General features: G+C 26.9%; 1 protein-coding gene across 1 annotated transcript; it reads right to left on the bottom strand.

Moving 5' to 3' along the window:
- Positions 1–17,403: 17,403 nt before the first annotated feature.
- LOC112800187 (AP-4 complex subunit epsilon-like) lies at positions 17,404–24,113 on the bottom strand. The gene is made up of 10 exons (XM_025842324.2): positions 23,128–24,113; positions 22,513–22,728; positions 22,295–22,405; positions 21,517–21,714; positions 21,271–21,402; positions 21,120–21,176; positions 20,917–21,033; positions 19,966–20,043; positions 19,514–19,657; positions 17,404–18,791 (listed from the first exon to the last, which is right to left on the bottom strand). Exons 1-10 carry the CDS (start codon positions 23,914–23,916, stop codon positions 17,760–17,762), a joined length of 2,874 nt encoding a protein of 957 aa, XP_025698109.1. The 5' UTR covers positions 23,917–24,113; the 3' UTR covers positions 17,404–17,759.
- Positions 24,114–24,733: the final 620 nt, after the last annotated feature.

The following is a 24,733-nucleotide window of genomic DNA, read 5'->3' as shown; positions in this document are numbered from 1 at the left end:
TTTTTTATTTCTCTGACGAACACAACCATGATCTATTGGATACACAATTCAGTGCTATGTTGTCTATCCATAGAAAAATGTCAGAGATAGATATTATGCAAATGATGAACATGTTGAAGTCTGGGATTAGCACTTCACAAATATTTGATCTTCTGGTTAGTTAAGTAGGCAGGTATGAATTTGTTGGTTATGGTCCTAGAGATGTGTAGAATGAAATTGCTCGACAAAGGCGTCAAGTTCCTAGTGATGCAGGTGTTGAAGAAGTTGGAGGATATGCGTTTAAAGGATCCACAATTATATTTCAAGGCATGTCATGATTCAAGAGGTTTGTTACGTAACTTGTTCTGGTATGATGGGATTAGTCAACTAAACTACCAACTCTTCGAGAATGTTATTGATTTTGATGTCACATACAAAAAGAACAAATATAGTTGTCAATTAGTCATATTCAGCGGGATTAACCACCACAACCAAATAATTATTTTTGCTGTCACATTAATTATGGACGAAACTATTAATATATATATTTGACTTTTGCGTCAACTCATGTTTGCAATGAAGGGTAAGACCCTGATCTCAATAATACCTTATGGGACCATGGCGATTAGGAATGTAGTAAGAGATGTATTTTTTGATGCCAGACATAGATTATGCTCTAAACACCTTATTCGAAATGTGTCTAGTAATATTGAAAATCCATGATTTACATCTAAATTTAGAAAAATCATGTTGGAAGACTACGAGATTTTCGTGTTTAAGCATAAGTGGGTTCAACTAATTGAAAAATTTGGCGTTGAGGATAAGTCTTGGGTGAAAAGCATGTATGAAGAGAAGCATATATGGACTACTGCATATATAAAAGGTAAGTTTTTTGCTGATTTTAGAACTATCTCAAGATGTGAAGGTTTACACTCAGTTGTGTCAAAGTATGTAGGGTTGCGGTAAGATTTGACAAGTTTTGTAGAGCATTTTCAAAAGTGTGTTGCACACTTGCGCTTTAAAGAAATTAATGTTGATCATGTATCTACATGTGGGGTGTCTGTGATGCAGACTTATATAAAGATGCTAGAAAGATTTGTTGTCGAGGTATACACTTATGAGATATTTCTATTATTTTAGTCATTTTTTTCTAGAGCTAGATCAATGCAGGTGCTAAACATAGAGAATAACGATAATTGCTCAAAGTACATTGTGCGTAAGCATAGGAGGCCCAATTTTTTGTGGATGGTTGAATTTCGTCAAGAAAGAATGATCTTCACGTGTTCTTGTTTAAGAATGGAGTCATTTAAAATTCCTTGCAAACATATTGTGAAAGTTCTGATTGACAGAGATATTTGTAAGATTCCTTGGTCATTAGTGTTGGATAGATAGACAAAGAAGGTGAAATCAGCATTCAATAATGCAAGTGGGTTTACCAAGAATGTTAGTGTTATTAGTCGTCAAAGTGTCTTGATGGAATTTTTTAAACAATTGACTGCTGTTGCAACTAAAGTCCCTGAAAAATTTGAAGAAATACGTAACATTATTATGAAGATGTACTAATCTAACAAGGCTGCAAATGAAGGTAATAAGCAACCCTAGTTAAGTATGGCTAAAAGTAGCAATCTATATGTGCATCAAATTAATATAGACTCAAGACAACTATCTAAGAAGAAGCGACAATGTTGTAGTGTTTGCCAGATAAAAAGACATAAGAAGATAACATGTCTTTAGCAAAAGGACATAAACAACAACGTTGTAAAAAATAAAGTTGATGGTTTAAATTATGACAATACATATACCAAATTGACAACTAATTTAGACAGTAATAATTAGCAATTTTCATCAACTTAATATTTTTGCGTAGAGAATCACTTGTAGATTTATGTTTATATTTTTTTCAATGTATTAATAAAATTTTGTATTACTTCCAATATTGTTGTTTATGTTTTTTGGATGAAATAATTGTTATATAAATCTTAGTTAAACAATAAATTAATGAATAATTTGTTTAATTCTTGAAATTTATAAATTTATGTAATCATCTTTAATAAATTTATGTAATTATAAATTTATAAATCTTAATTTTTTGTATATGCTTCTTTCGTTTCCTTTCTTTTTATATATATATATATATATATATATATATATATATATATATATATATATATAGAATATAATAAGAAAAGTCGAAGCCAAGAGTTTACAAAATTAGAGATTCTTTATATTTTTTTATATAGTATTTTTTACTTAGTTCCTTTTCTTGAGTCTTCTTAGTGATAGTCTCTTTGATAATAAAAAACTTTCCACAAATATATCACATAGTCGTATAATGGGGTAACACTAAAGGAAAAAACAAAAAAGTGTTTTTTTATAAATAAAATAGAAAATACAAAATGAAAAGAACAAAATAAACATATATCATAATAAAATATTGTTATTGGACCATTATAAAAAGTTTTCGACTATCAAAAAAATTTTGAAAAGAAATTGAACGAGAGAACTAAATCTTAAATAACTAAATTAATAAATTTCTTATTTTATAAATTATTTATTTTTAATTTTTTAATATAGGACTAATTTTTTATACTATTCATACTTAGTAATAAATAAATCCAACAAACTTATACACAAAAAATTCGAACCATGTCGAAATTAAAAAAAAAATACTCATAAGTTGTTCTCAACCTTCCTTCTCGGTCACCGCTTTTATTGTTTGAAGTTGAGGAAAAAATTGATGGGTTGTGGGGGCCTTGGTGAAAAGTTGAACTTCTGAGCTGTTAATTAATAAATAAAGTTTGAAAGTTTAGGATCAGAAAGAAGTTTCTGTATAAATCAAACAAGACGGCACTGCAAACTAAAGAAGGAAACTCATGTTAATGGCATCTAGCTATATCATGATTAATTCATTGGTTAACTAAATTACGTGTAAGCTAATTTGAATCTTGTTCAGAACCAAAGTCAGAAATTTTGCGTTGAGGGGCCAAGCTGAAAATGAAACACATTTTTATTATGGAAGATACTTTTATAAAAACACGTCAAACATCTTTTTGTAAAAGCATTTATGTGTGAAATATTATTGAATGTATTAATGAATTAGTTATTTTTAAATTTTTTAATAAACTAAAATAAAATTGATATTTTTTATAATAATAACAATAAATTCAATTATTATCAGATCCGGTCGAACCGATTAATTTACATAACCTATTGTATTATAATTTTTTTTGTTTTTAAATAAAAATAAGAGATTTATTTGTCTTTTTATAAAAAATTTAAACATGATTCGATTTAAATTGTATAAATCGATCAGATCAAATTGGGTCTAATAATTATAATGCAGACAATTGAATTTATTATTGTTGCTACAATAAATTAATTTTGTTTTGATTTATTAAAAAATAAATTATTAACTGATTTAATAAAAATATCAAATAATATTATGATACATGTAAACGCCTTAAAAAAAAGACATTTTTAATATTCTTATCGAAGTGATCTCCTTTTATTATTATAAATATTTAAGATATTATTGAAATAAGCTGTGAATTGAAGCAATATTTTTAAATAATTTAATGTCATAACAATTTAGAATATAATTGTGTTCGTGTATAAAGTAATTCAGCTATACAATGTACATTCAGCTATTCAAATTTACTTTAGTTTATATCAGTTTATTTTTCTTCTCTATTTTTATATGAATATTCTTTTTAAGATTTTGTTCATATCAAATAAATTATAACTTATAAGCCTTATTTTTTTTCCTGATTTAGCTACTCAAAAAATAAGAATCTTTTTTAAAAGTAATATTTTTGAGAACTTATTATATATATTGGTCTCAAATAAAATTAACAATAAAATTCTGACACATTTTAAAATTTTAAGACATATCTATACTTAACACAAAAGGTTTCTAAACAAACCATTCCTATAAATCTTTATTCAACAGGTATATATATTTTCAAGTGGTATTTCTCTTGGTAATACTTTAATTATGTAAGTAGATGTATGCATATATAGAACATACTTATGAATTCCTATTCAACAGATATACTTCTATGTTATTATGTATAATTTTATAAAATAGTATTATTTACTTCTAGATTACTATGTATTTATTTTTGTAGGTAAATTATAGGATAATATATGATAAAAATTTATTTAATCTCTTTTTATTTGTGTCATTTTGTTATTTCTAATCTGTATGTGCTTACTTACATAAAAGATAATATCAATATATATAATAATTTAATTCATACATAGTATAAATTAAAGTACTATTTTTTGTACCATTTTTATATAAATTTATAATTCTTAAAAAAATAAATTATTAATAATCAAATATATATAATATATGTTTGGTTCTTACTTCATAGACAAGATATCAATATCATATACTACTTTAGTGAGTATGTATTTAGAGCAAATACATATACATGCCTATATTGTCAAGAAATTCGGCTTGTAATAAAAAAAATTTATTTTTATTTTAAAAAAATGAGTAATAAAAATTTAAATTTAGTTTTTATTATAAGAAAATTAAAATTTCAATACTATATTATAAATTACTTATTTTAAATTTTAAAAAATTAAATAAAAAATAAATAATAATTATATATTATAAATAAATAAATAAATTTGAGAAAAATTAAATTCTTATCTGTGTTTCTTTAATTTGTCAGTTTATATATGTTTTCAGTCTAGATTCATATTTTAATGGCATTTAGCACATGTCAATAAGTGACTCAAAATCTATTTCTGTTATCTTTATCCGTACTTTTCTAATTTCTTAACTTATCTATACTTTTAGTCCAGGTTCATATTTCAATGACATTTAACACATGTCATCGGTAAATGACCAGAATTTGTCTCTTAACAGAGACAAAATAATAATAATAATAATATATAAAAATAAAAAATTATAATTATTATATTATTTTAATTTAACACAAATAATTAAAAGAAATATAATAAATAAAGACTAGAAAATCAATATTTTTAATGTAAAAAATAAAAAACTAATTATTGCATTGTTAACTTAAATATAAGATAAAAATAAAAAAAATAATAATCACTTAATATTTTTTAATAAAAACATTTAAAATTTGTAAGTATTTTAATTTTTCGATAATAAGTAACAAGATTCGCTCGTATGATTAATCCTACAATTATTCTCAATTTTAGACTCACCTTGCTCAATCAAAAGGAATAATATGTTAATTTACTTTTAACCATCATTTTTATTCATTGGTCTATAATAAAACGTAATTCCTTAAGTTGTTGTGACAAAAAAAAATTAAAAATAAAATAAAATTGTAATCAGCAAAGACCAAAATATATTTTCGTCACTAAGAAAGATATTTTCCGACAATACTATATATGTAATTTAAGGTCAAAACATCAATTCTAAGATGGATCAAAATTTGTTCTATTTAAAATGCATGTAACTAGCTGCAATTCAATTTTGAAGTAGTTCTGTAATGTATTATACTTTTCTTAATATACACTATCATAAATCAAAGAAAAAAACAAATATTATTGAAACAATACGGCACTGCAACTAAAGAAGGAAACTCGTGTTAATGGTACTTAGCTGTTAATTCACTGGTTAACTAAAATACGTGTAAGCTAACTTGAATCTTATTCAAAACCAAAGTCAGAAATTTTGCGTTGAGGGGCCAAGCTGAAAACGAAGCACATTTTTATTAATATAAGCATTTAAGATATTATTGAAATAAGCTGTGATGCAATATTTTAAAATAATTTAATATTATAACAATTTAGATGTGTCCGTGTATAAAGTAATTCAGCTCTACAATATACATTCAGCTATTCAAATTTACTTTAGTTTATATCAGTTTATTTTTCTTCTCTATTTTTATATGAATATTGTTTAATTTTTTTAAGATTTTGTTCATATCAAATTCATTATATAAGCTTTATATCTTTGTTCTGATTTAGCTATTCAAGAAATAAGAATCTTTTTAAAAGTAATATTTGTAAGAACTTATTATATATATATTGGTCTCTCTTGATAATACTCCAGTTATGTAACTACGTGCATGCACAGAGCATATCTATAAATTCTTATTTAACAAGTATATTTTCAAGTGATACATTTCTCTTAGTAATACTCTAGTTATATGCATAGAACATACCTATGTATAATTTTATAAAATAATATTATTTATTTTTAGATTACTATGTATTTATTTTTGTAACAGGTAAGTTGCAGGATAATATGACAGTCAATCTATCTCTATTTATATCGCTCTTTTATTTCTGATCTGATATGTGCTTACTTACATGAAAGGTAACATCAACATATATAATAATTTGATTCATACCTCGTGTAAATTAAAGTACTATTTTTTAATTTGTACCATTTTTATATAAATTTATAATTAAAAAAATATTAATAATCAAATATATATGTTTGGCTCATACTTCATAGATAAGATATATACTATACTTTTGTGTGCATGTATTCTGAGCAAATACATATACAGGCTTATCTTGTCAAGAAATTCGTCTTGTAATAAAAAAATTTTATTTTTATTTTTAAAAAATGAGTAATAAAAACTTAAATTTAAATTTATTTTTTATTGTAAGAAAATTAAAATTTTAATATTATATTATAAATTATTTTTTAAAATCTTTAAAAGATTAGATAAAAATACATGAATAATAATTATATATTAAAAATAAATCTAAAAAAAATTAGATCTTTATCCGTATTTTTCCAGTTTTTCAATTTATATATACTTTTCGGCTAAGTTTATATTTCAATGACATTTAGCATATATTAATAAGTGACCGAAACTAATATGTCAACAAAGATAATAATAATAATAATAATAATAATAATAATAATAATAATAATAATAATAAGTTTTAATTATTATAATATTTTAATTTAACACAATTAATTAAAAGAAATATAATAAATAAATGAAATATAATAATTAATTTATTTATTGTCTTTTTTATTTATATAGTTTATTTTTTTATGGCTTTTTTTTAATCCAACTAGTAAAGATTAATTTGTTATTAATTGAAACTTCATTTAAAAGTTATTATTGACAAACGAGTTATTGTATCTACAAAACAGTAATTCAAACCCTTAATATAGATAAATAAATTAATAACTTGACCAATCAGATTGATTTTTATATCATGATTAATTCATTGGTTAACTAGAATAGGGGTAAACTAAGTTTAATCTTATTCGGAACCAAAGTCAGAAATTTTGCGTTGAGGGGGCTAAGCTGAAAATGAAGCACATTTTTATTATTATAAGCATTTAAGATATTGTTGAAATATGCTGTGAAGCAATATTTTTAAATAATTTAATGTTATAAAAATTTAGAATATAATTATGTGTACGTGTGTAAAGTAATTTTGAATATATTATTTACAGAAAGTATTACAGTCTTCTATATCACTAGAGTTAAATCTCTTTAATTAGTTTATGTTATAATTATTGTATTCATACTCAATGAAAACACAGGACTTTACTTTACTCTTTTTCCTTTTCCATTTACATGCCCTCTTATCATAAGTCTCATAACATGTGCTAAATATATTAGCAAATAACATGAATTCTATCTATAATAATCAAATAAAAATATTTGATAATAAAAAAAATTAATCAAAAATAATTATAATTTATTTTATTTAATATTTATTATTTATTATGATAATTAATAAATATTAAATAAGATAAATTCTGACATTTTTTTATTTTTCTTCTTCCTAACATTATTGCCAATCAAATATATATGTTTGGTTCATACTTCATAGATATATATATTGTCATGTACTATTTTAGTGTGCATGTATCCAGAGCAAATACAAATACATGCCTATATTGTCAAGAAATTCGGCTTGTAATAAAAAAAAATTTATTTTTATTTTAAAAAAAATAAGTACTAAAAATTTTAATTTTTATTATAAAAAAATTAAAATTTTAATACTATATTATAAATTATTTTTTATTTTGAAAAATTAGATAAAAATAAATAAATAATAATTATATATTAAAAATAAATAAAATAAATTTGAGAAAAATTAGATCTTTAGCCGTGTTTTTCAAATTTCTCAACTTATATATGTTTTCGGTTTAGGTTCATATTTCAATGTCATTTAACATATGTTAATAAGTGATTAAAATCTGTCTCAGTTTGATATTTTTATGTCCAAACAAATACTAAAATAAAAGAGTAAAAAATATCAAGATTTTTTGGTACATAATATTTGTTAATTTGTTATTAAAAAAGTGTTTTGATACCATTTCAATTGAATATTCCTACCTATAAATTAAGAATGTGATCATGAATATATAATCTAGTTTTTGATAGTCTCAATAATAACTGAGATTCTTTTTTAATAAAGCCAAAATTTTTGGACAAATTTAGTCAATATTTCAGACATATTGAACTAATAAACAAATGATAAGAAGAGAGTACGTTTTTCAATAATTTGTCTATGTTATATTATTTTACAGTAATATTAAACCATTTTGACTGGCTAACTCGTTAAACTACGCCCAGCTCTTATTCATAAAAGTTTGATATTTTCAATGTCCAAACAAACACTAAAATAAAAGAGCAGAAAATATCAAATTTTCTTGGTAGCTATCCAAAAGATCATATAATCATATACTATTATTCTTATTAAATAGCCAAATTCAAGTTGCAACTCGCATACAAATTTTTATTTGTGCTTTCTTTAATTTCTCAACTTATCTATACTTTCAATCCAGATTCGTTCATATTTCAATGGCATTTAACACATGTCAATGAGTGGTCAGAAGCTGTCTCTATTATCTTTATCTGTGTTTTTTCAATTTTTTAACTTATATATACTTTCAGTCTAGATTCGTATTTCAATGATTCAACACATGTAAAAAAGTTGGAGGATAATATGAGAGAAATTTATTCAATCTGTTTCTATCTTTTCGCAAGATTTAATTTGTGTCTATTTATGTCATTTTGTTATTTTTAGTCAGTATGTACTTACTTACATGAAGGATAACATCGACGAATATAATAATTTGATTTATACTTCGTGTAAATTAAAGTACTATTTTTGTACCATTTTTATATAAATTTATAATCTTTAAAAATATACTAAATACATTATTTCTAGTTGGTATGTGCTTACTTATATAAAAGGTAATATATATATATATATATAATCATTTGATTCATATCTCAAGTAAATTAAGGTACTATTTTTTGTACTATTTTTATATAAATTTATAATTCTTAAATATATATTAAATATATTAATTTTGTGTCTCTATCTATATTTTATTTGTCAAACACAATTTTATATTTCTATGAGTCTATTTCAGTATCCTGTATTTATAAATAAACACAGTCTTATACATTAAATTTTGATACAATTTTTTATAAATATAATTTAAAAAATAAAATATTATTATTTCTAAAATTTAGTAATTTTATGCCAAAATTAGTTTTGCTATTTTTTGTCGATACTTTTAAAAAATTTTAGATTGAATTTTAATATATTTTGAAATAATAATTTAAATATTTTTATAAAAATTTAGATTAACTATATAAATAATTTTCTAAATACAATAATTAATTGTCACTTATAAAAAAATTATTTTTAGTTATTTTTATTATATTTTAAAATATTTTAAAAATATTTTTTTATCATTATCAAAAATAGGGTTATTTTTGTATATGTTTTCAAAAATCAAGAACTATTTTAGTAGTTTATTTTTTTTATTTATATAATTATTTTTTTACAATATTCTTTATTCTAACTAGTAATAACTAATTTGTCATTAATTAGAGCTTCATTTAGAAGTTAGTTATTGGCATACGAATTATTGTATATATAAGATAGTAATTCAAATATTTAATATTTACTTAAACGGAGAAATAAATTAATAATTTGATAATCAAATTAATTTTTATATATTTTATTATTGAATATAATGAGTATAACTTTTTAATTAAAGAATTATATAATATTGCAATATTTCAAAGAAACTATAAATTAAATATACAAACAGTCGTTGGTCAAATTAGTTCTTATCGATCTCACACGTAGAAAGTAGTTTTGTAAGTACCTATATCGTTTAAGAAGAATTTTAAGTATATTAAAAACACTCGTATTCCAATTATTTTAATCATTGATATAAATTATAAAAAATATATATAATATATATTAATTAAAATCAACGATTAAAATAATTAAAATATCAATATTTTTGATACACTTAAATTTTTTTTATCGTTTAACCATTATCATAATTAAGTAGTTTTAAATTAAATATCAATATATATGTCAAATAAATACTGTTAGTGATAGATCAACAAACAGATGAGTACTATTGAAAGAGACACAAAGTCTTGCTCCACTCATCATCATTACTATCAAAAACTTTAATTTATATCTTTCCCATTTTATGATGTGGTTAATCTATGTGTATTGTTTTTAAAAAATTTTATATAGATATTTAATCATATATTGCTAAATTAACAAAAATATGTAACTACATAAATAATTGGTTAGATAACATATTTAATGTAATTCTTTTAAAACACCCAAAATAATAATAATAATCTTGATAATATAAATAAAATAAATGATTTAAATTTAAACTAAAAGTGATTGATTAAATAAGAGGCTAATGGCTTACAGAGCAACATAGGGCACAATAGAATTAATGACAAAAAGGGGGAAAAAGAAGGATGAATTAAGTAAAGCTTAGCTTCATATAAAGTGGTCCAATTCCAATCATCTATATTGATGTATCACTTTCAAATAGATCATTTTCTTTTTCTTAAGAAATGAAAGAAAAAAGTATGTACATTAGGACTTTGGCATAAATTGGAAAATCTTAGCCAAAATTGCTGACTCAGAAGCCCGCAAGTGTGTTAACAAGAAACCACGTGGCAAATGTATGTTGTTTGATGTTGTTATGACATAATTGTATGACGTTGATACATCAATGATCCATCTCATATCACTATGGTAAAATTCAAATCTGTGACAGCTATACACAATTATTCTCTTTATAGCTGTGATATATATATATATATATATATATATATATATATATAAAAGTAAATAAATAATTTTTTATTAATTTTATATGATTTATTTTTTATTTTAAATATTTTATTTTTTATTTTAAAAAGAAAGTTAGGTAATTTAGACATCATAATAAAGACATCATAGAACTCACCTATATATATATATATATATATATATATATATATATATATATATATATATATATATATATATATATATATATATATATAAAAGAGAAAGTATATTTTTTATCTCTAAAATTTGACAAAAATTTTAAAAATATTCCTAAATTCTATTTTGTTTCAATTTTGTTTCAAAAGTTTTCGATTTGCATCAAATATATCTTGACGGCTAATTTTTCAAAAAATTTAAGATCGATTCAACAACAATTTTATAAAAATAACCATCAACGCAAGCAAATTAAGCATAACTTTCATGTATTATTGTTAGATTGGTCTTAAATTTTTTAAAAATCTAACCGTCGATGGTATATTTAATGTAAATCCAAAATTTTTGGGACAAAATTGAAACAAAATAAAATTTAGGAATATTTTTAAAATTTTTGTCAAATTTCAAGACAAAATTATTCATATATATATATATATATATATATATATATATATACCTCTTTTCATGTGTGAGTTTTTATTTTAATTTCGATTGATAAATATTAATTATTAATATAACTAAATACTTCAATAATAATATCTTTACATAAAATTTATATTGTGTTATTGTGAATTGTTAATATATTTTAATCAATTTATTTTAAATTATTTTTTAATTAAGATGTTCATATATACTGATAATTTATTTTGATATGATATATAAAAAAAATAAATTATGAATATATTGGCTTCTAGGGTGTATTAGATACATATGAGATGAAATTACATGTACCCTATACTAAAAATAGCTAGGAGCGATTTGTTGCTACCTAGCTACATGAAATCGATAGTAACAGTTTTTATTTTCCCATTATCATGAGTAGCCTTTCTCACTTTATTGAATTCACTCTTCTCTGTTTTAAAATATAGAGAGAAATAGATTTTAAAAAAAAAAGTCATGAGAGGAGATGGCGAAGAGAAAAAAAAAACAAATAGTTAGAGATATATTTTATCCTAAAAATTAAATTATTTAATATCTTTAGTATTTTATACAGGTAATTATTTAAATTTTTATTTTTTTTGTAATATTATTTTCTGATGATACTAGAATTTTTTTTACAACAATGCTAGGGAACCAACTCTATAGGCACACGGATGTTTCTTTTTCTTGTAAATTGGATGATTTTGGATATAATTTTTATGTTTAATGTGTTACGCATTAATAAAACATAATTAATTATATAAAACCAACTAATGAATGATCAAAGCATCTGTTCCGTGATTCTCTCCTCTTTTATCACTAGCGTATCTTCCCTCGTATTTTGAATGTGATCGACAATAATTTAAAAAACAAATTAAATTATAAATTAATAAAACTAATTATAATTAATTATGTTGTTTCATTTTTAACTGATTATTAGTTGGTTCCATATATTTTTCCTTTTTTTATTATGTTGATAATATAACAGTGTTATTGTGTATTGTTGCCGTGATTATTGTTTTATTTAATGTTTTTGTGTAAATTGACTTTTGATATAGTTTTTAGCCATGTGTTCCTCTCTCAATCTTCGAACAGAATGAGTTATATTTCGGTTTCAATAAAATAAATTTCTGTAAAAAATATTCCGAAACTTAAATTAGTGTGTGAATAATAAATTCTTTTAAAAAGTAATCTTAGATCAATCTCTTACTTTTTTTTATTTTTGATTTGTAACGTTTATAGCCAAATTATAACGTATAATCAATTTATAACGGGTATATCATTTAATATTTTGTTTATTATATTAAAAATATTTATAATACACTTTTAAACAAATACTATCATCCATTTTTTTTCTCTCTCAATAATTCTCTTGGTTACTCTTACTCAATAAACAAGAAGAATAAAGAAAATTTTGGACAAAAAAAAAAAAAGAAGAAAAGGGACAAATGAAGAAGAGAACCAATACTGCGGGTTTAAAATTTTTCGTTTGAACAAATCGCTTGGATTGAATTCCAACTTTTCCAAATTAAAAAAACATAACAATGGGAAATCTCCCTAACAATTTCATTTTCATAACACTAAAAATGTTAAATTGTATACGGGTTGCTAACGATTTCATATTAAAATAACTTATAGCTATGAAATCGCTCCAAAGGATATTAATTTTTTAAAATTTTACAAAAAATAAATTTTTGAAATAACAGAAAACGATTTTCTTATCAAAATATTATAGACCCACTCAAATAAAAATGTCAAAAATATTTTTTTTATATTTTTAATAATTAAAATTTAACCCATGTGACCAATTAAATTGTGTTATTTTATTAAAATTAGACAGGACAAATCAGTTTAGCCGAAAAACTAATAAATTAATTTTGGACCGATCTAAATTAATATTTTTTTATAAAAAATTACTATAATATCCGTATTATAAAATATAACTAAAATATCCCTATTATAGATATATATTAAAAAAATTCTAAATCCTAACCTTATCACGGCAGAAAAAAAAAACTAGAATTTAGAATTTTCAAAATTAATATATAATAAGAATATTTTAACCATTTTCTATAATAGGAATATTGTAGTTATTTTTTATGAAAAATAATATTAATTTAGATGAGTTCAAAGTTTGGTTTACTATTTTTTCGATCAAATTAATTTGTCTAGCATAATTTTGATAAAAATTAACACGGTGTCATTGATTATACGTGCTAAATTTTAATTATTAAAAAACATCTTTAAAAAAAAGACGTTTTAGACATCTTTAAAAAAAGACGTTTTAGACATCTTTATCTAAGTGGCTCTCAAATATTATATAATTGATGTAAATAAAATCGCTTTCCTTTCTTATTTAAAAAATTATTTTCAAAATGTCCTGATGAGATTTTTTAAAATCGCTTTCCTTTACAATTTATTTTAATTTATTACAAAACAAAATATAAAAATACTAATTTTTATGTTTTTATCTTTTATATTTTATTTTCAGTGTCTTATTTTATCATATTCTCAAAACTAGACATAACCTAACAAACTAGTTATACCTACCCATTTAATTGTAGTATAATATTAAACAAAGTCTTGATCCAATTTGATATTGTTAGTCCATGGATCCTTAAATATGATGGTTCTTACAATGTATTTCTAGTCCCAAATCTATCTTAGCCCTACTTCTATTCTGTCATCACATTTTTTAGATGAAAGGAATGATGTAATAATTTACAGTGTGTATGCAGCTAGGGTAGGCACATTAGAGAAGACGAGAGGTCAGAAATTAAGGAAGAAAGATTTTCATAATATGCAACAATGGTCCTAAGTATGTATGAAGTAGTGGGTGGTGGAATCTAAATTGAAAATTGAAAATGATTGAAATTAATCTTAGTGGATTGTTCGTACGTTGTACTGTGATGAAGCAATGATGTTAGCTAAACTAATTATATAACGTGCTGTAACCGCAACTATTTTTATGTTTATGTCTGTCACTATTAGTATTCATATTTAGACTACTTATAAAGGAATGTGATGTGCACATGTGTTGCAAGAAATTAACATTTGGCACGTATATATAGTTCCTTCGGGATTAGATCTTTTTAATTTTTTTAATTATTTAATAAAGTATGATATCTCACTAATTAATATTTTATTTCACATGTTTTTTAATTTCATTTAAAAAATATAAAATAAAAAATTATATTATTTTACTAAATAATTAAATAAAAAAATTGAAAAGATTCATTTTTAGTTCCTCCACCTACAACTACTACACTCAAAATTTAGATGCACATAAAGTAGATTCAATTTCACCAATTTTATTAATTTAGTTTTAATGTATTCAAATGTTTTTAGGGAGTTTAATTTAATTTTTGGGAGAGAACTCTCTAGCTAGCTAATAATAAAAATTTTATGTTATAATTTTAAGTGGTTAATTATTCACGTAAAGATATCTTTGTATGAATAGTTTTAACTATTATCATTGCTTAAAGATATCTTCGTATGAATAGTTACTTTAATTTTACTTAAATTTAAAATATGTTATAATTTATTATTACAGAGTTCAACCTATTTAATAGTACAAAGAATTCAATTAGAAAGACAATTTCTTTTAGTTAATATTAACAAATTTTTTAAAATATTTTTTGTGTCAAAAGTTTTAAATCTTAAATATTTAATTTTTAATTTTTAATTTTAAACTATAAATTTTAAATTAAAAAACTATTTTATATTAATTAATTAAATAAAATTAGTTTGTTATGCTTATTCTATTACAAATGTAACTAAAATAAATATGTCTAACTAAATTTCAAGATTAATTTAAGAAATGAAAGTTATCTCATTTCTTTAAGAGCATATTTTTAATTCGACACGAAACTTACTTGAATAACATGCACATGACAAATGTCCAGAAGCATTTTGAAAAAGTGATGAATTAGGAAGAATAGTTTAATTAATTAAGTGGATTTATTTATGGTGTGATTCGGACAGCAGAGAACAACATATATAAAGTTTAATTTTGATACATTACAATATAAAACGTTTTATACGAAATCACATTTATTTTTTTAGATGACTATTTACAATATGACGACGTGTAATTAGATATACATATAAAACTATTTTATACGAATTAAAATTAAATTCATATATAGGACTGTTAATTCAACTAGCTTAGGATTAGATGGTGCAGATGCAACACTCCATTAACATCAGTAAGTTGGCACTGTTTCGAATATTCATATTCATCACTTTGTTTTGGTACACTTGTCGAAACAAACCATCAAAGTTATTAATAAAAATGTAACTTTGGTTTATTTTTTAAATAATATTTTTAGAATTACATCTAGATAACATAAAGAGTTATTATACCTACTATTACAAATATTATGAACCAAAGTTGATCAAATTTTAATTGTAATATTGATTATTAAACTAAATCTAATATTGAATATATTATATATTCTTATACTTACATATATATTATAGTTAAACAACATAATTAAATTTCATCCATAATAATGATGAATATGGCCTATTACATAACACAACACATAAATTTTTCATATAATGAAGCAAGCAAAGAATTGAAGTGCACTTTTTTTTTCCATTCATTGATTCATTCAGTTAATATTATATTAGAAAAAAGAATATGTGATTACTGATTGTTGAATATGGAATCCACCATATGATGATTCATGCACACTGTGGAGCGGTTAAAGAATGTGAACACTAGCTGAGAATGACAAGAGCTACTTTGCTTTTCATCACTGCCATTTTAAACCACTGAAAGTGATATATATGTATTATTGTCTAACCCTAAGAATGATATCCTATTCAGAAAGAAATATTCCTTTGATCAGGGTCTTCGCAACAGCTATCATATGAAAAGGTGTTAGAATTCTTCGTTTCAATTTGGAGTTCTATTCTAGCAAGGATTGATTGATTGATGGATATTTCCCTTTGTAAACAATGTGATGTATGTGGATAACTAAATAATGTTTTTCTTTAAAAGTTGATTGAGATAAAAAAAATAATTATTTGATTCTATTTTTATTTAATTTAGTCTTAGTCTTACATACAATTATTTCAATTAATTTTTTTATCATAAATATTGTAAAGTATTAACTTTACAATCAAATATTGAAAATATTACATATTTGCTTGATAGAAAGAGAAATATTTTATTATTTATATCTATATATAAAGAGAATGGTGATAATTTAATTTGAATTTTATCCTTTTCATATTTTTTTTTTAAATTTTAATTTTTAAGCATTAACAATATAAAGGAGTTTTACATATCATGTATGTTACCGAAAGTAATTAATTTTCAAATCTACTACTTCAAAAGTCATCTAAACGTATGAATATAACTAGATGAATGTGTAAAATTCTTTGTATGTATCATTCAGATCTATCTTGCAATCATCTGAACGGACTATACATTATAAAAGCAAGCTAATGTTACCTTCTATAAAATGAAAAACCAACTCTTTTTTTTTGTCATGAAAAAAATGACAAAAATACCACATCATAATTGAGACTAGCTAAGAAGGTGAAAAAAAAAATCCTTGCAACTGGATCGGATAAACAGGACTCAACGAAACCTCAGGAGGGGGGAAGAAAGGAAGACAGAAAGAAACACTTGTAAGGCGAAAAAAAAAGGGATAAAAATGGGGTGATGGGTACATGGGGGTTTAAAAAAGGAAAAAAAAAAAAAGGAATACACGAACCTATCCTCGTATCACTTTCAAGTGCCATTCATACACATCAAACTGATATTATTGACCGCAGTATCAAGCTTCTCATTGTTGGAAATCCATTATATGGACATAGAAAAATGCACAAAAATATTTCTTAACAAAGTACAGATTTTTCAAAACAAAGATGACCCCCAACTTTGTGGTGAAGAACAATGAAATGATCGTGCACAACATTACCCTTCCTCCAAGTTCTCAGTGGCCCAAAACCAGGATGCGGCAAGTCGATCCTCCTGCATTTGATTACCACAAATGCTAGTCTTCTGGGTACAAAGTCTTTACCTGGTTCTGCCATCATTTTAGGACATAAACTATCCTCAAGCATAATGATTCACAATTAGAATTAGCTCTGTAATCAGATTAGCCAAGCAAGTCCCTGAACAAGTTGGGATTTTGACTAGTAGGGTTCACCCCCATCTGCCTCACTAATGCATCCTTCTCCAAGGCATCTTTAGCGTTTGGACCCTTCACAGATTGCGGCAAAGTTGTCACAGTTGTTTCTCCACTAGTAGCCCCAGTAGGTTCAGTCGACAACCCATGAAAAATATCTAAACTATCCTGACTTGCAGTACTGTCTCCATAGAGTGACATAATATCAGGTGCAATAGTGGCAGTACCTGCATTATGGTTTGTTGTAGAACTCATGCTTGAGTCAAGAAGTCCTTCCAATTGCTTGAAGGGATCAACGGAAGGAAGGGCACTAGTAACAGTTGGTTCATCACTGAAGTCGAGCAAATCTGGAGGCGGTGGTTGTTGAATCGTTTTCTCCACAGCTTTAGATCCGCGAGATCCATCTGCAGCACCACCACTAGATCTTGAAGCCTTATGACCAGTGGATGATCTTCTCTCAGGTTGTGATGATCCACCAAACAATGAAGCAGCAAGCTTCTGCTTTTCTGGATCAATCTCTGTCTTTTTTGTATTCTGACTATCACGTGACTTTGAATAGGAAGCTGTTGCACTATCCACATGGCTAGCACCATTTGCAGGTTTTTCGGAAGGAGAATTCGTGGTAGATGATGTTGGAGTTGAATAAGTTGGCCTACCCCACTTCTTCTGAACACCATCAAGACGTAGCTTAAGCTCTGATGACCCAGCCTCTGATGTCGATCCCACTGATGATATGGGATGGGTCTCCCTATAAGATAATGCCTCAGGTACTGGAACAACATCTGTTGATGAAACTGGATCAACTTTTGATTGCATTGGAGGCTTTGGAAGTTCATATGCCTCAAATCTCAGACCATGCTGTATCGATTCATGTTGGTCTTGGCTTCTGAGGTTGCTCACATTACCCATCCCATTACGCTCATCCTCAGCAATGTAAGGCTGAGCACCCTTTTCTATTGCTTGATCTACATAACCATTGAGGAAAGAAAGGTCCTTATCAACCTGCATATAAGATTCAGTGTGTCAATAATCTAGGAGTACCAAAAAAAAAAAGCATGCATAGCTCTCAAGCACATCAATGTTACAATTTACAAAAAGATGAGCATGTGTACACTGTACAACAAAAGGTGGCTCAGTGCAAGAGGCTCCCACCTAATGATATTTGGGGAAGGTAGATGTATGCCACATTTCCCCTCGTCGGAGGAGAGGCTGTTTCCAAGATCTGAGCATGTGACTTCTAAATCATTAAGTAGCAGCCTTAACAGTGCATCAAAGCTCACCCTCTCATGATTATGTGTACAATAAGGAATGCAAATTGTTATGTGATCTCAATATATCAAGGTGATAAAACCACTTTGTGACGACCAGGCTGTGTTGCATATGCTTCCAACATAGTTTTTATAATGGATCAATATTAGAGATTTGTTTCCATTTTATATAGCAAAGGTTTCCTTAGGCAAAAACAGAACTGGTTTTGTATATTCCTATAACCAGCTGGCTGATACATTCAGTTATGTCAATCCATTTGCAATAAAACAAGCTTGGCTCATATGTCATATATGCTCCAAGATATGGGCGAGTTTTTCAATTAAGCACATGTTCATCATGTGGCTTTTACATAATCCTAGACTCATTATAGCCAAGTTTTCCAGTGCTCATTGTAGATGAAAACACACAAAATATTATCTTAAACTGATATAGAAGATTATATAATAAGAAATAACCTCAATTTCTTCACATCTTGTGTCTCGTGGCAATATTGCTTGAACAGCTTGTGCATCCAAACCAACAACGGCTTGCAATTCATAAGCACGTTGCTGCAAATCTGTTGAGTGAGATGCTAATAATTCTTCAATAAAAGATTGACACTGCAAGTAGACAGGAGAACGTTAAGCTTGCCATCATGTATTAGCAAAATTTCAGCATCAACCTGTACTAGTCACAAACAGGATTTTGAAGACATTTTGAAAGAAATCTGTCAATTATAGTATAGTGAAAAACAAGTATCTTTAGTCAGAGTCAATAGTTTGAGCTTGATTATCTTGTGGACTATATAATTCATCAAAGCGAACATGCTCACAAATTCATAAATATACATAGATGAAGAGAAAAATTCCAGGTAATTCAAAGAAAAATCAAGTATACATCATAACTTTTCGAGTCTTTCCACACATACCTCAGGTAGCATATCCACTTTCCTCCCAGCTGCTACTTCAAAAGCATAAATTTTCATTAATGCTGAAATTGCATATGCCTTCACAAAAGCAATAAATTAGTCCCAATTCAAACGTCTGCAAGCAGTTTTAATACACTGATGTATATTAGAGAAAAGCATAAGATGGATCCAATAGAAGGAACAAGATAAAGGAAGTTGTATGATATACCAAATTTTATGCAGAAAACATCATCATCAAATAAATTAATCCTGGAGTTCCATGACATGTAAACATGTGAAGGGCCAGTCATAATAGATGCCAAACAGCTGTGAACAGTGCTAAAACATCCCATCTTATCCATGAACTCAACATAACAAATTAACAATGAAACAGCTAGCATATATTTAATAAAATGATTGTCCATATAGGTGAGCATATCCAAGGGAAAATTGTTGTATTCTCACCAACTCATACAATCAAAATGCACAAAACATAATGCCTGTCTGTGCATGTAGTTCTAACTAATTATACTGACATCCTACTCATTAATATAAAGTACTAACCCTAAGTTACAAACAAGCATTTAAGCTCTTACAGAAGTAAACTATAGTACGGGATTCTTGATGATCATAGTTGGAATAGAGCACATCGAGATATGATTCAAGACAGTAAGTAGGGCAAAGAAAGGAGAAAATACTAATGAAGGTAATATAATTTGACTAATTTCACAACAGAAAATAGGATGCTTTTATTTATTTATTAATTTCCTGATAAAACAGGATGCTTCACTATAATTTCCCCTGTTATTCCTAATTTCAAATTGATAGCATGCAAGAATGATATTGATGTCAATAAATAAATAAACCATAAAATGGAAAGAAACTAGTCATCCAGATCCAGTATCAAAACCGAGTAAAAAATACTTTGAATTTTCCTGCCTTATTAGCAAAAAGCTGAATTTTAGTAAATACCTTAACAGTTTCATCATTTGAATATGCTTCTGCAATGTCACATAACTTTCCACTGATATATGAAGCAGAATGTTTTCCATCAGCTGTGCCGTACTCACCCAGAACCCAACAGATGACCTGCAATCAGGGATTAACATCATTCAACAAACAGGTTGGCAGGCTACAAAAAAGGGAAAACTCAACATAAGTGGGAGAGGAAGTACCTGAAGAAACATGGATGGAAGCTTTGGCTCTCCAATAATGCGCAAATATGATTCAACCTACACAAAACAGATTTCATTCAGTAATATGCACATCCCACAATTTCGTGATGGACTTACTGAATTAACTGTGCAACTACAACAATAAACATACAGCAGATGATCTCAACTGGCTATCTGTAGCATCATCATCCTCTCCAAACCCTTCAGCAATCAACCTCATTAGATTATGTGCCACCTTAATGTTCACAAGATCTCCGGCATGCTCAAAAACTTTATTCATGGTCTACAAAATCAAGATACCACATGTTATCGACTATCATAGAATTATTGTTAAAGTTTACATTTTAAACAAAAAAAGTTGCATAATCAATAATATGAAAGCAACGTTTTGATATACCTGTATAAACCAATGATTACTTGGAGCAAATTGCTCAGCAAGTTCCACACAACGAGATGCTATATAGGTTTTATAATGGTCATCACTTATGCTGATCATGTAGTCAACCATGCGGTCAACGATCACTTCGACATTGGAGGACTTGGTCATTTTATATAGCAATTCAAAAGTCTTTCGCTTCAGAGTATCATCAGGGTCCTGTAATACACATCAAATTGTAATCCAAACTCCAAATTGAGCATGAACATGAGAAATTGTGCACTGGCCATAGACATGAAAATGTGAAAAACAGTGGATGTGGTTTTGTTTAAGGAATATGCTCAAGGTTAATGGTGCAATTATGCTATCACTTTAAATTATTTCAAAGAGGAACTGAAATCAATTACTAATTCTCTATCCAGAATTTGTGGGCAAATCCTTCACATACACCACCAATGATGTCAAAACCTGGTCCAATACTATACTGACATCATTTATTTTCAAGATTCTTCAGACAATACATAATTTACTTCATTGTTTGCTTAATGTTGCAAGTTCAAAGCAAACAGGCAATCATCCAAACAGGTTCAACAACTACATATTATGATTTCGAAATTCGAATGCCTACTGTTTATACATCTCAGCTCCTGCCCCAGACTGCACATTAAGAATTGTAGACATACAAACAGATTATGATCTGAGACTCTGAGAGACCAGAGCTAAATTATTTCAACATCTTATTGAATAATAAAAACAGAGTCACATTACATCTTTAGGAATTTATTAGGAATATCCTCACCTCTAAGCAGTCAATCACAGCTAGTTGGTGTTGTTCTGCTATCTGCGGACTCAACTTTATCAACCGACCAAGGGCATCAATGCCCATGTACTTGAGATTATGACTGTCACTCTGCCCACACAACAGCAACACTCAGGTAACACAGAACATCCAAAATCTAACCAGTACAGCATAACACAAAATGCAAAAACAAATTTAACCAAAAAACAATTACAAACCTTCAAGAACTTTGCAATAACATCTGCAGCGGATTCTAACAACTTGGGATTGGGGTGTATGGAAGCCACACAACAAATGCACTCATACAGAACGGCATTCCCAATATTAGTCGATGAATCGCTCTTCCTGATAATATCACCAAGAACAGTATACATGCTCTCACTAGCTTGCTTATCCCCACTCCCCAACAGTGCCAATATCTTTAGCAACTTAACCTGCACAACCAGTCAACCACACCAATAACACCTAACCTAAGCAATCAATAACATTAAGCATAAGCACGATAAATGCATGGGAAAAATATTATGCACAATCAGAGTTACACCTAATCTAAGCATAATCGCATGCACACTCAAAATTACTATAAGCATGATAACATTCCCACTCAGTCACTCAAGATGAAATGATAAATGATAACATCTAACATGCATACTTTCAAGTCAAATTTGCACTTAACCCAAGCACAAGCTGACAAGCATAATAACCGCACTCGGCACACACACAATAGCACCTAATCTAAGCTTAATAATCTGAAAGATCTTCAAATTACACCTAATCTAAACTAAGTAACCAATGCCACATCCCTCTAACCCCAAATAAAACCGAAATCCCACCTGAATGAACGGCGCGGGCATCTGATGATAATCATAGCTCTTAGGAAGCCTCCTTTCAGCAACCTGCTTCAAGATACTGACAAAGCTACTCACAAGATCCTTATAAGATTTGGCATCAATGGTTACAAGATCAAAGAGCGGGCAAAGGGAGGCACCCATGACACCAGGATCATTATCGCACAGCCTCTTCCTAAAATTGGAAACCAAGTGCGAAACCGCCCCGGGTGACTTCTGGTAAAAGCGGTGCAACGCCATAACGGCCTTCTTCCTAACGGCCTCCTTAGAGTGGCCCAAGAGCTCCACAACCTGAGGCAACACAGCAGGAATCGTCTCGTCGTTAATCAACTTGCAGACGGCGTTAAGCGCTGCACAAACAACAAGGTAGTTATCGGAACGCAGATCCTTCTGGATTGTGTTGACGATGAGGATGATGAGGTCGTGGTCGTCGGAGAGGAAAAGCGTGACGGCGAGGTAACCGGTGCGTTTGAGAGGTAAGGCGTCGTCGTGAGTCATCTTAACGGCGTGGATGTAACCAAAGGAGGCGTCGTGGCCAAGCATCTCGACGTAGAGGAGGCGTATGATGTACTCCTTCATCTTGCGTTTTGGGATATCGGGCTCGAGGAGGCGGCGTTTTAGGGTTTCGATCTCGCGGAGGACGATGCGGTCTTCTTCGGCCTTGGATCGGGCTTCTCCGATGGATTTTACCAGATCCAGGAACTCCTTTGATTGGCCGAATCCGCCTTGCGAACCCATTGCCAGCTCGCGACCGATTGTTTTCAGCTGCTCCATTTGAGCATAGAATGGAATTGCTGAGATCTGAAGAGAGAGAGATAGAGAGTGAGGAGTGAGAAAGTGAAGACGCTGGGGTCAGTGCTGTGGTGCTGCAACTTGAAAGGAAGAAGGAGCAGGGAGAGACGAGCCAAAGGTTTGTTTCTTTGTGGGATATGAAAAAAAAAATTAAAAAATAATGATTAATGATTAAGCAGAGAAATAGTAGTTTCTATGATATATTACTAAATTAATCCTGCTAAGTGTATAAAAAATCAATGATCAAATTAATGGAATGTATTTTTTTTTTGTGACTTAAAAGAAAATAAATAATAATTAAAAAAAATAAATTAGAAATTGTTTAAAAAAGATAATTTCGTTAAATATTATTTTTAATTTTTTTTTAAGCCAACAGAAGCTCCACTTGAGAGAGAAAGAGTCGTTATTGTCGTCTTTATCATACATCTCTCAAAATCAACCAAAGATAAATACGAATGAAATGTATATTGAATAAATATATTGAGTATACATTAAAATTAGTTACTAAATACATATTGAAATATAATATATATTAAAAATAAATTAAATTATATATAATTATCAACAAATTTATTTTTAATATATACATAAATATATAATAATTATTTTGATGGCAAATTTTTAGTATATTTGTAGTATTTTTTATTGAATTATTTGTCTAATAGTATGTTTGAAGTGTATATTAAAATTATTTTTAATTGTTCGATTTTATATAATTTTTTAGTTAAAATGTATTTAATTAACAATAAAGTATTCTTTACTTAATAGATAACACGCGACACAATATTAAGCAAAATGT

This window comes from Arachis hypogaea, chromosome 5 (genome assembly GCF_003086295.3).
Source record: "Arachis hypogaea cultivar Tifrunner chromosome 5, arahy.Tifrunner.gnm2.J5K5, whole genome shotgun sequence".
In the NCBI taxonomy this organism is placed as follows: domain Eukaryota; kingdom Viridiplantae; phylum Streptophyta; class Magnoliopsida; order Fabales; family Fabaceae; genus Arachis; species Arachis hypogaea.
The sequence above is the reverse complement of the archived record's forward strand: the minus strand, read 5'-3'. Positions and strand labels throughout refer to the sequence as shown.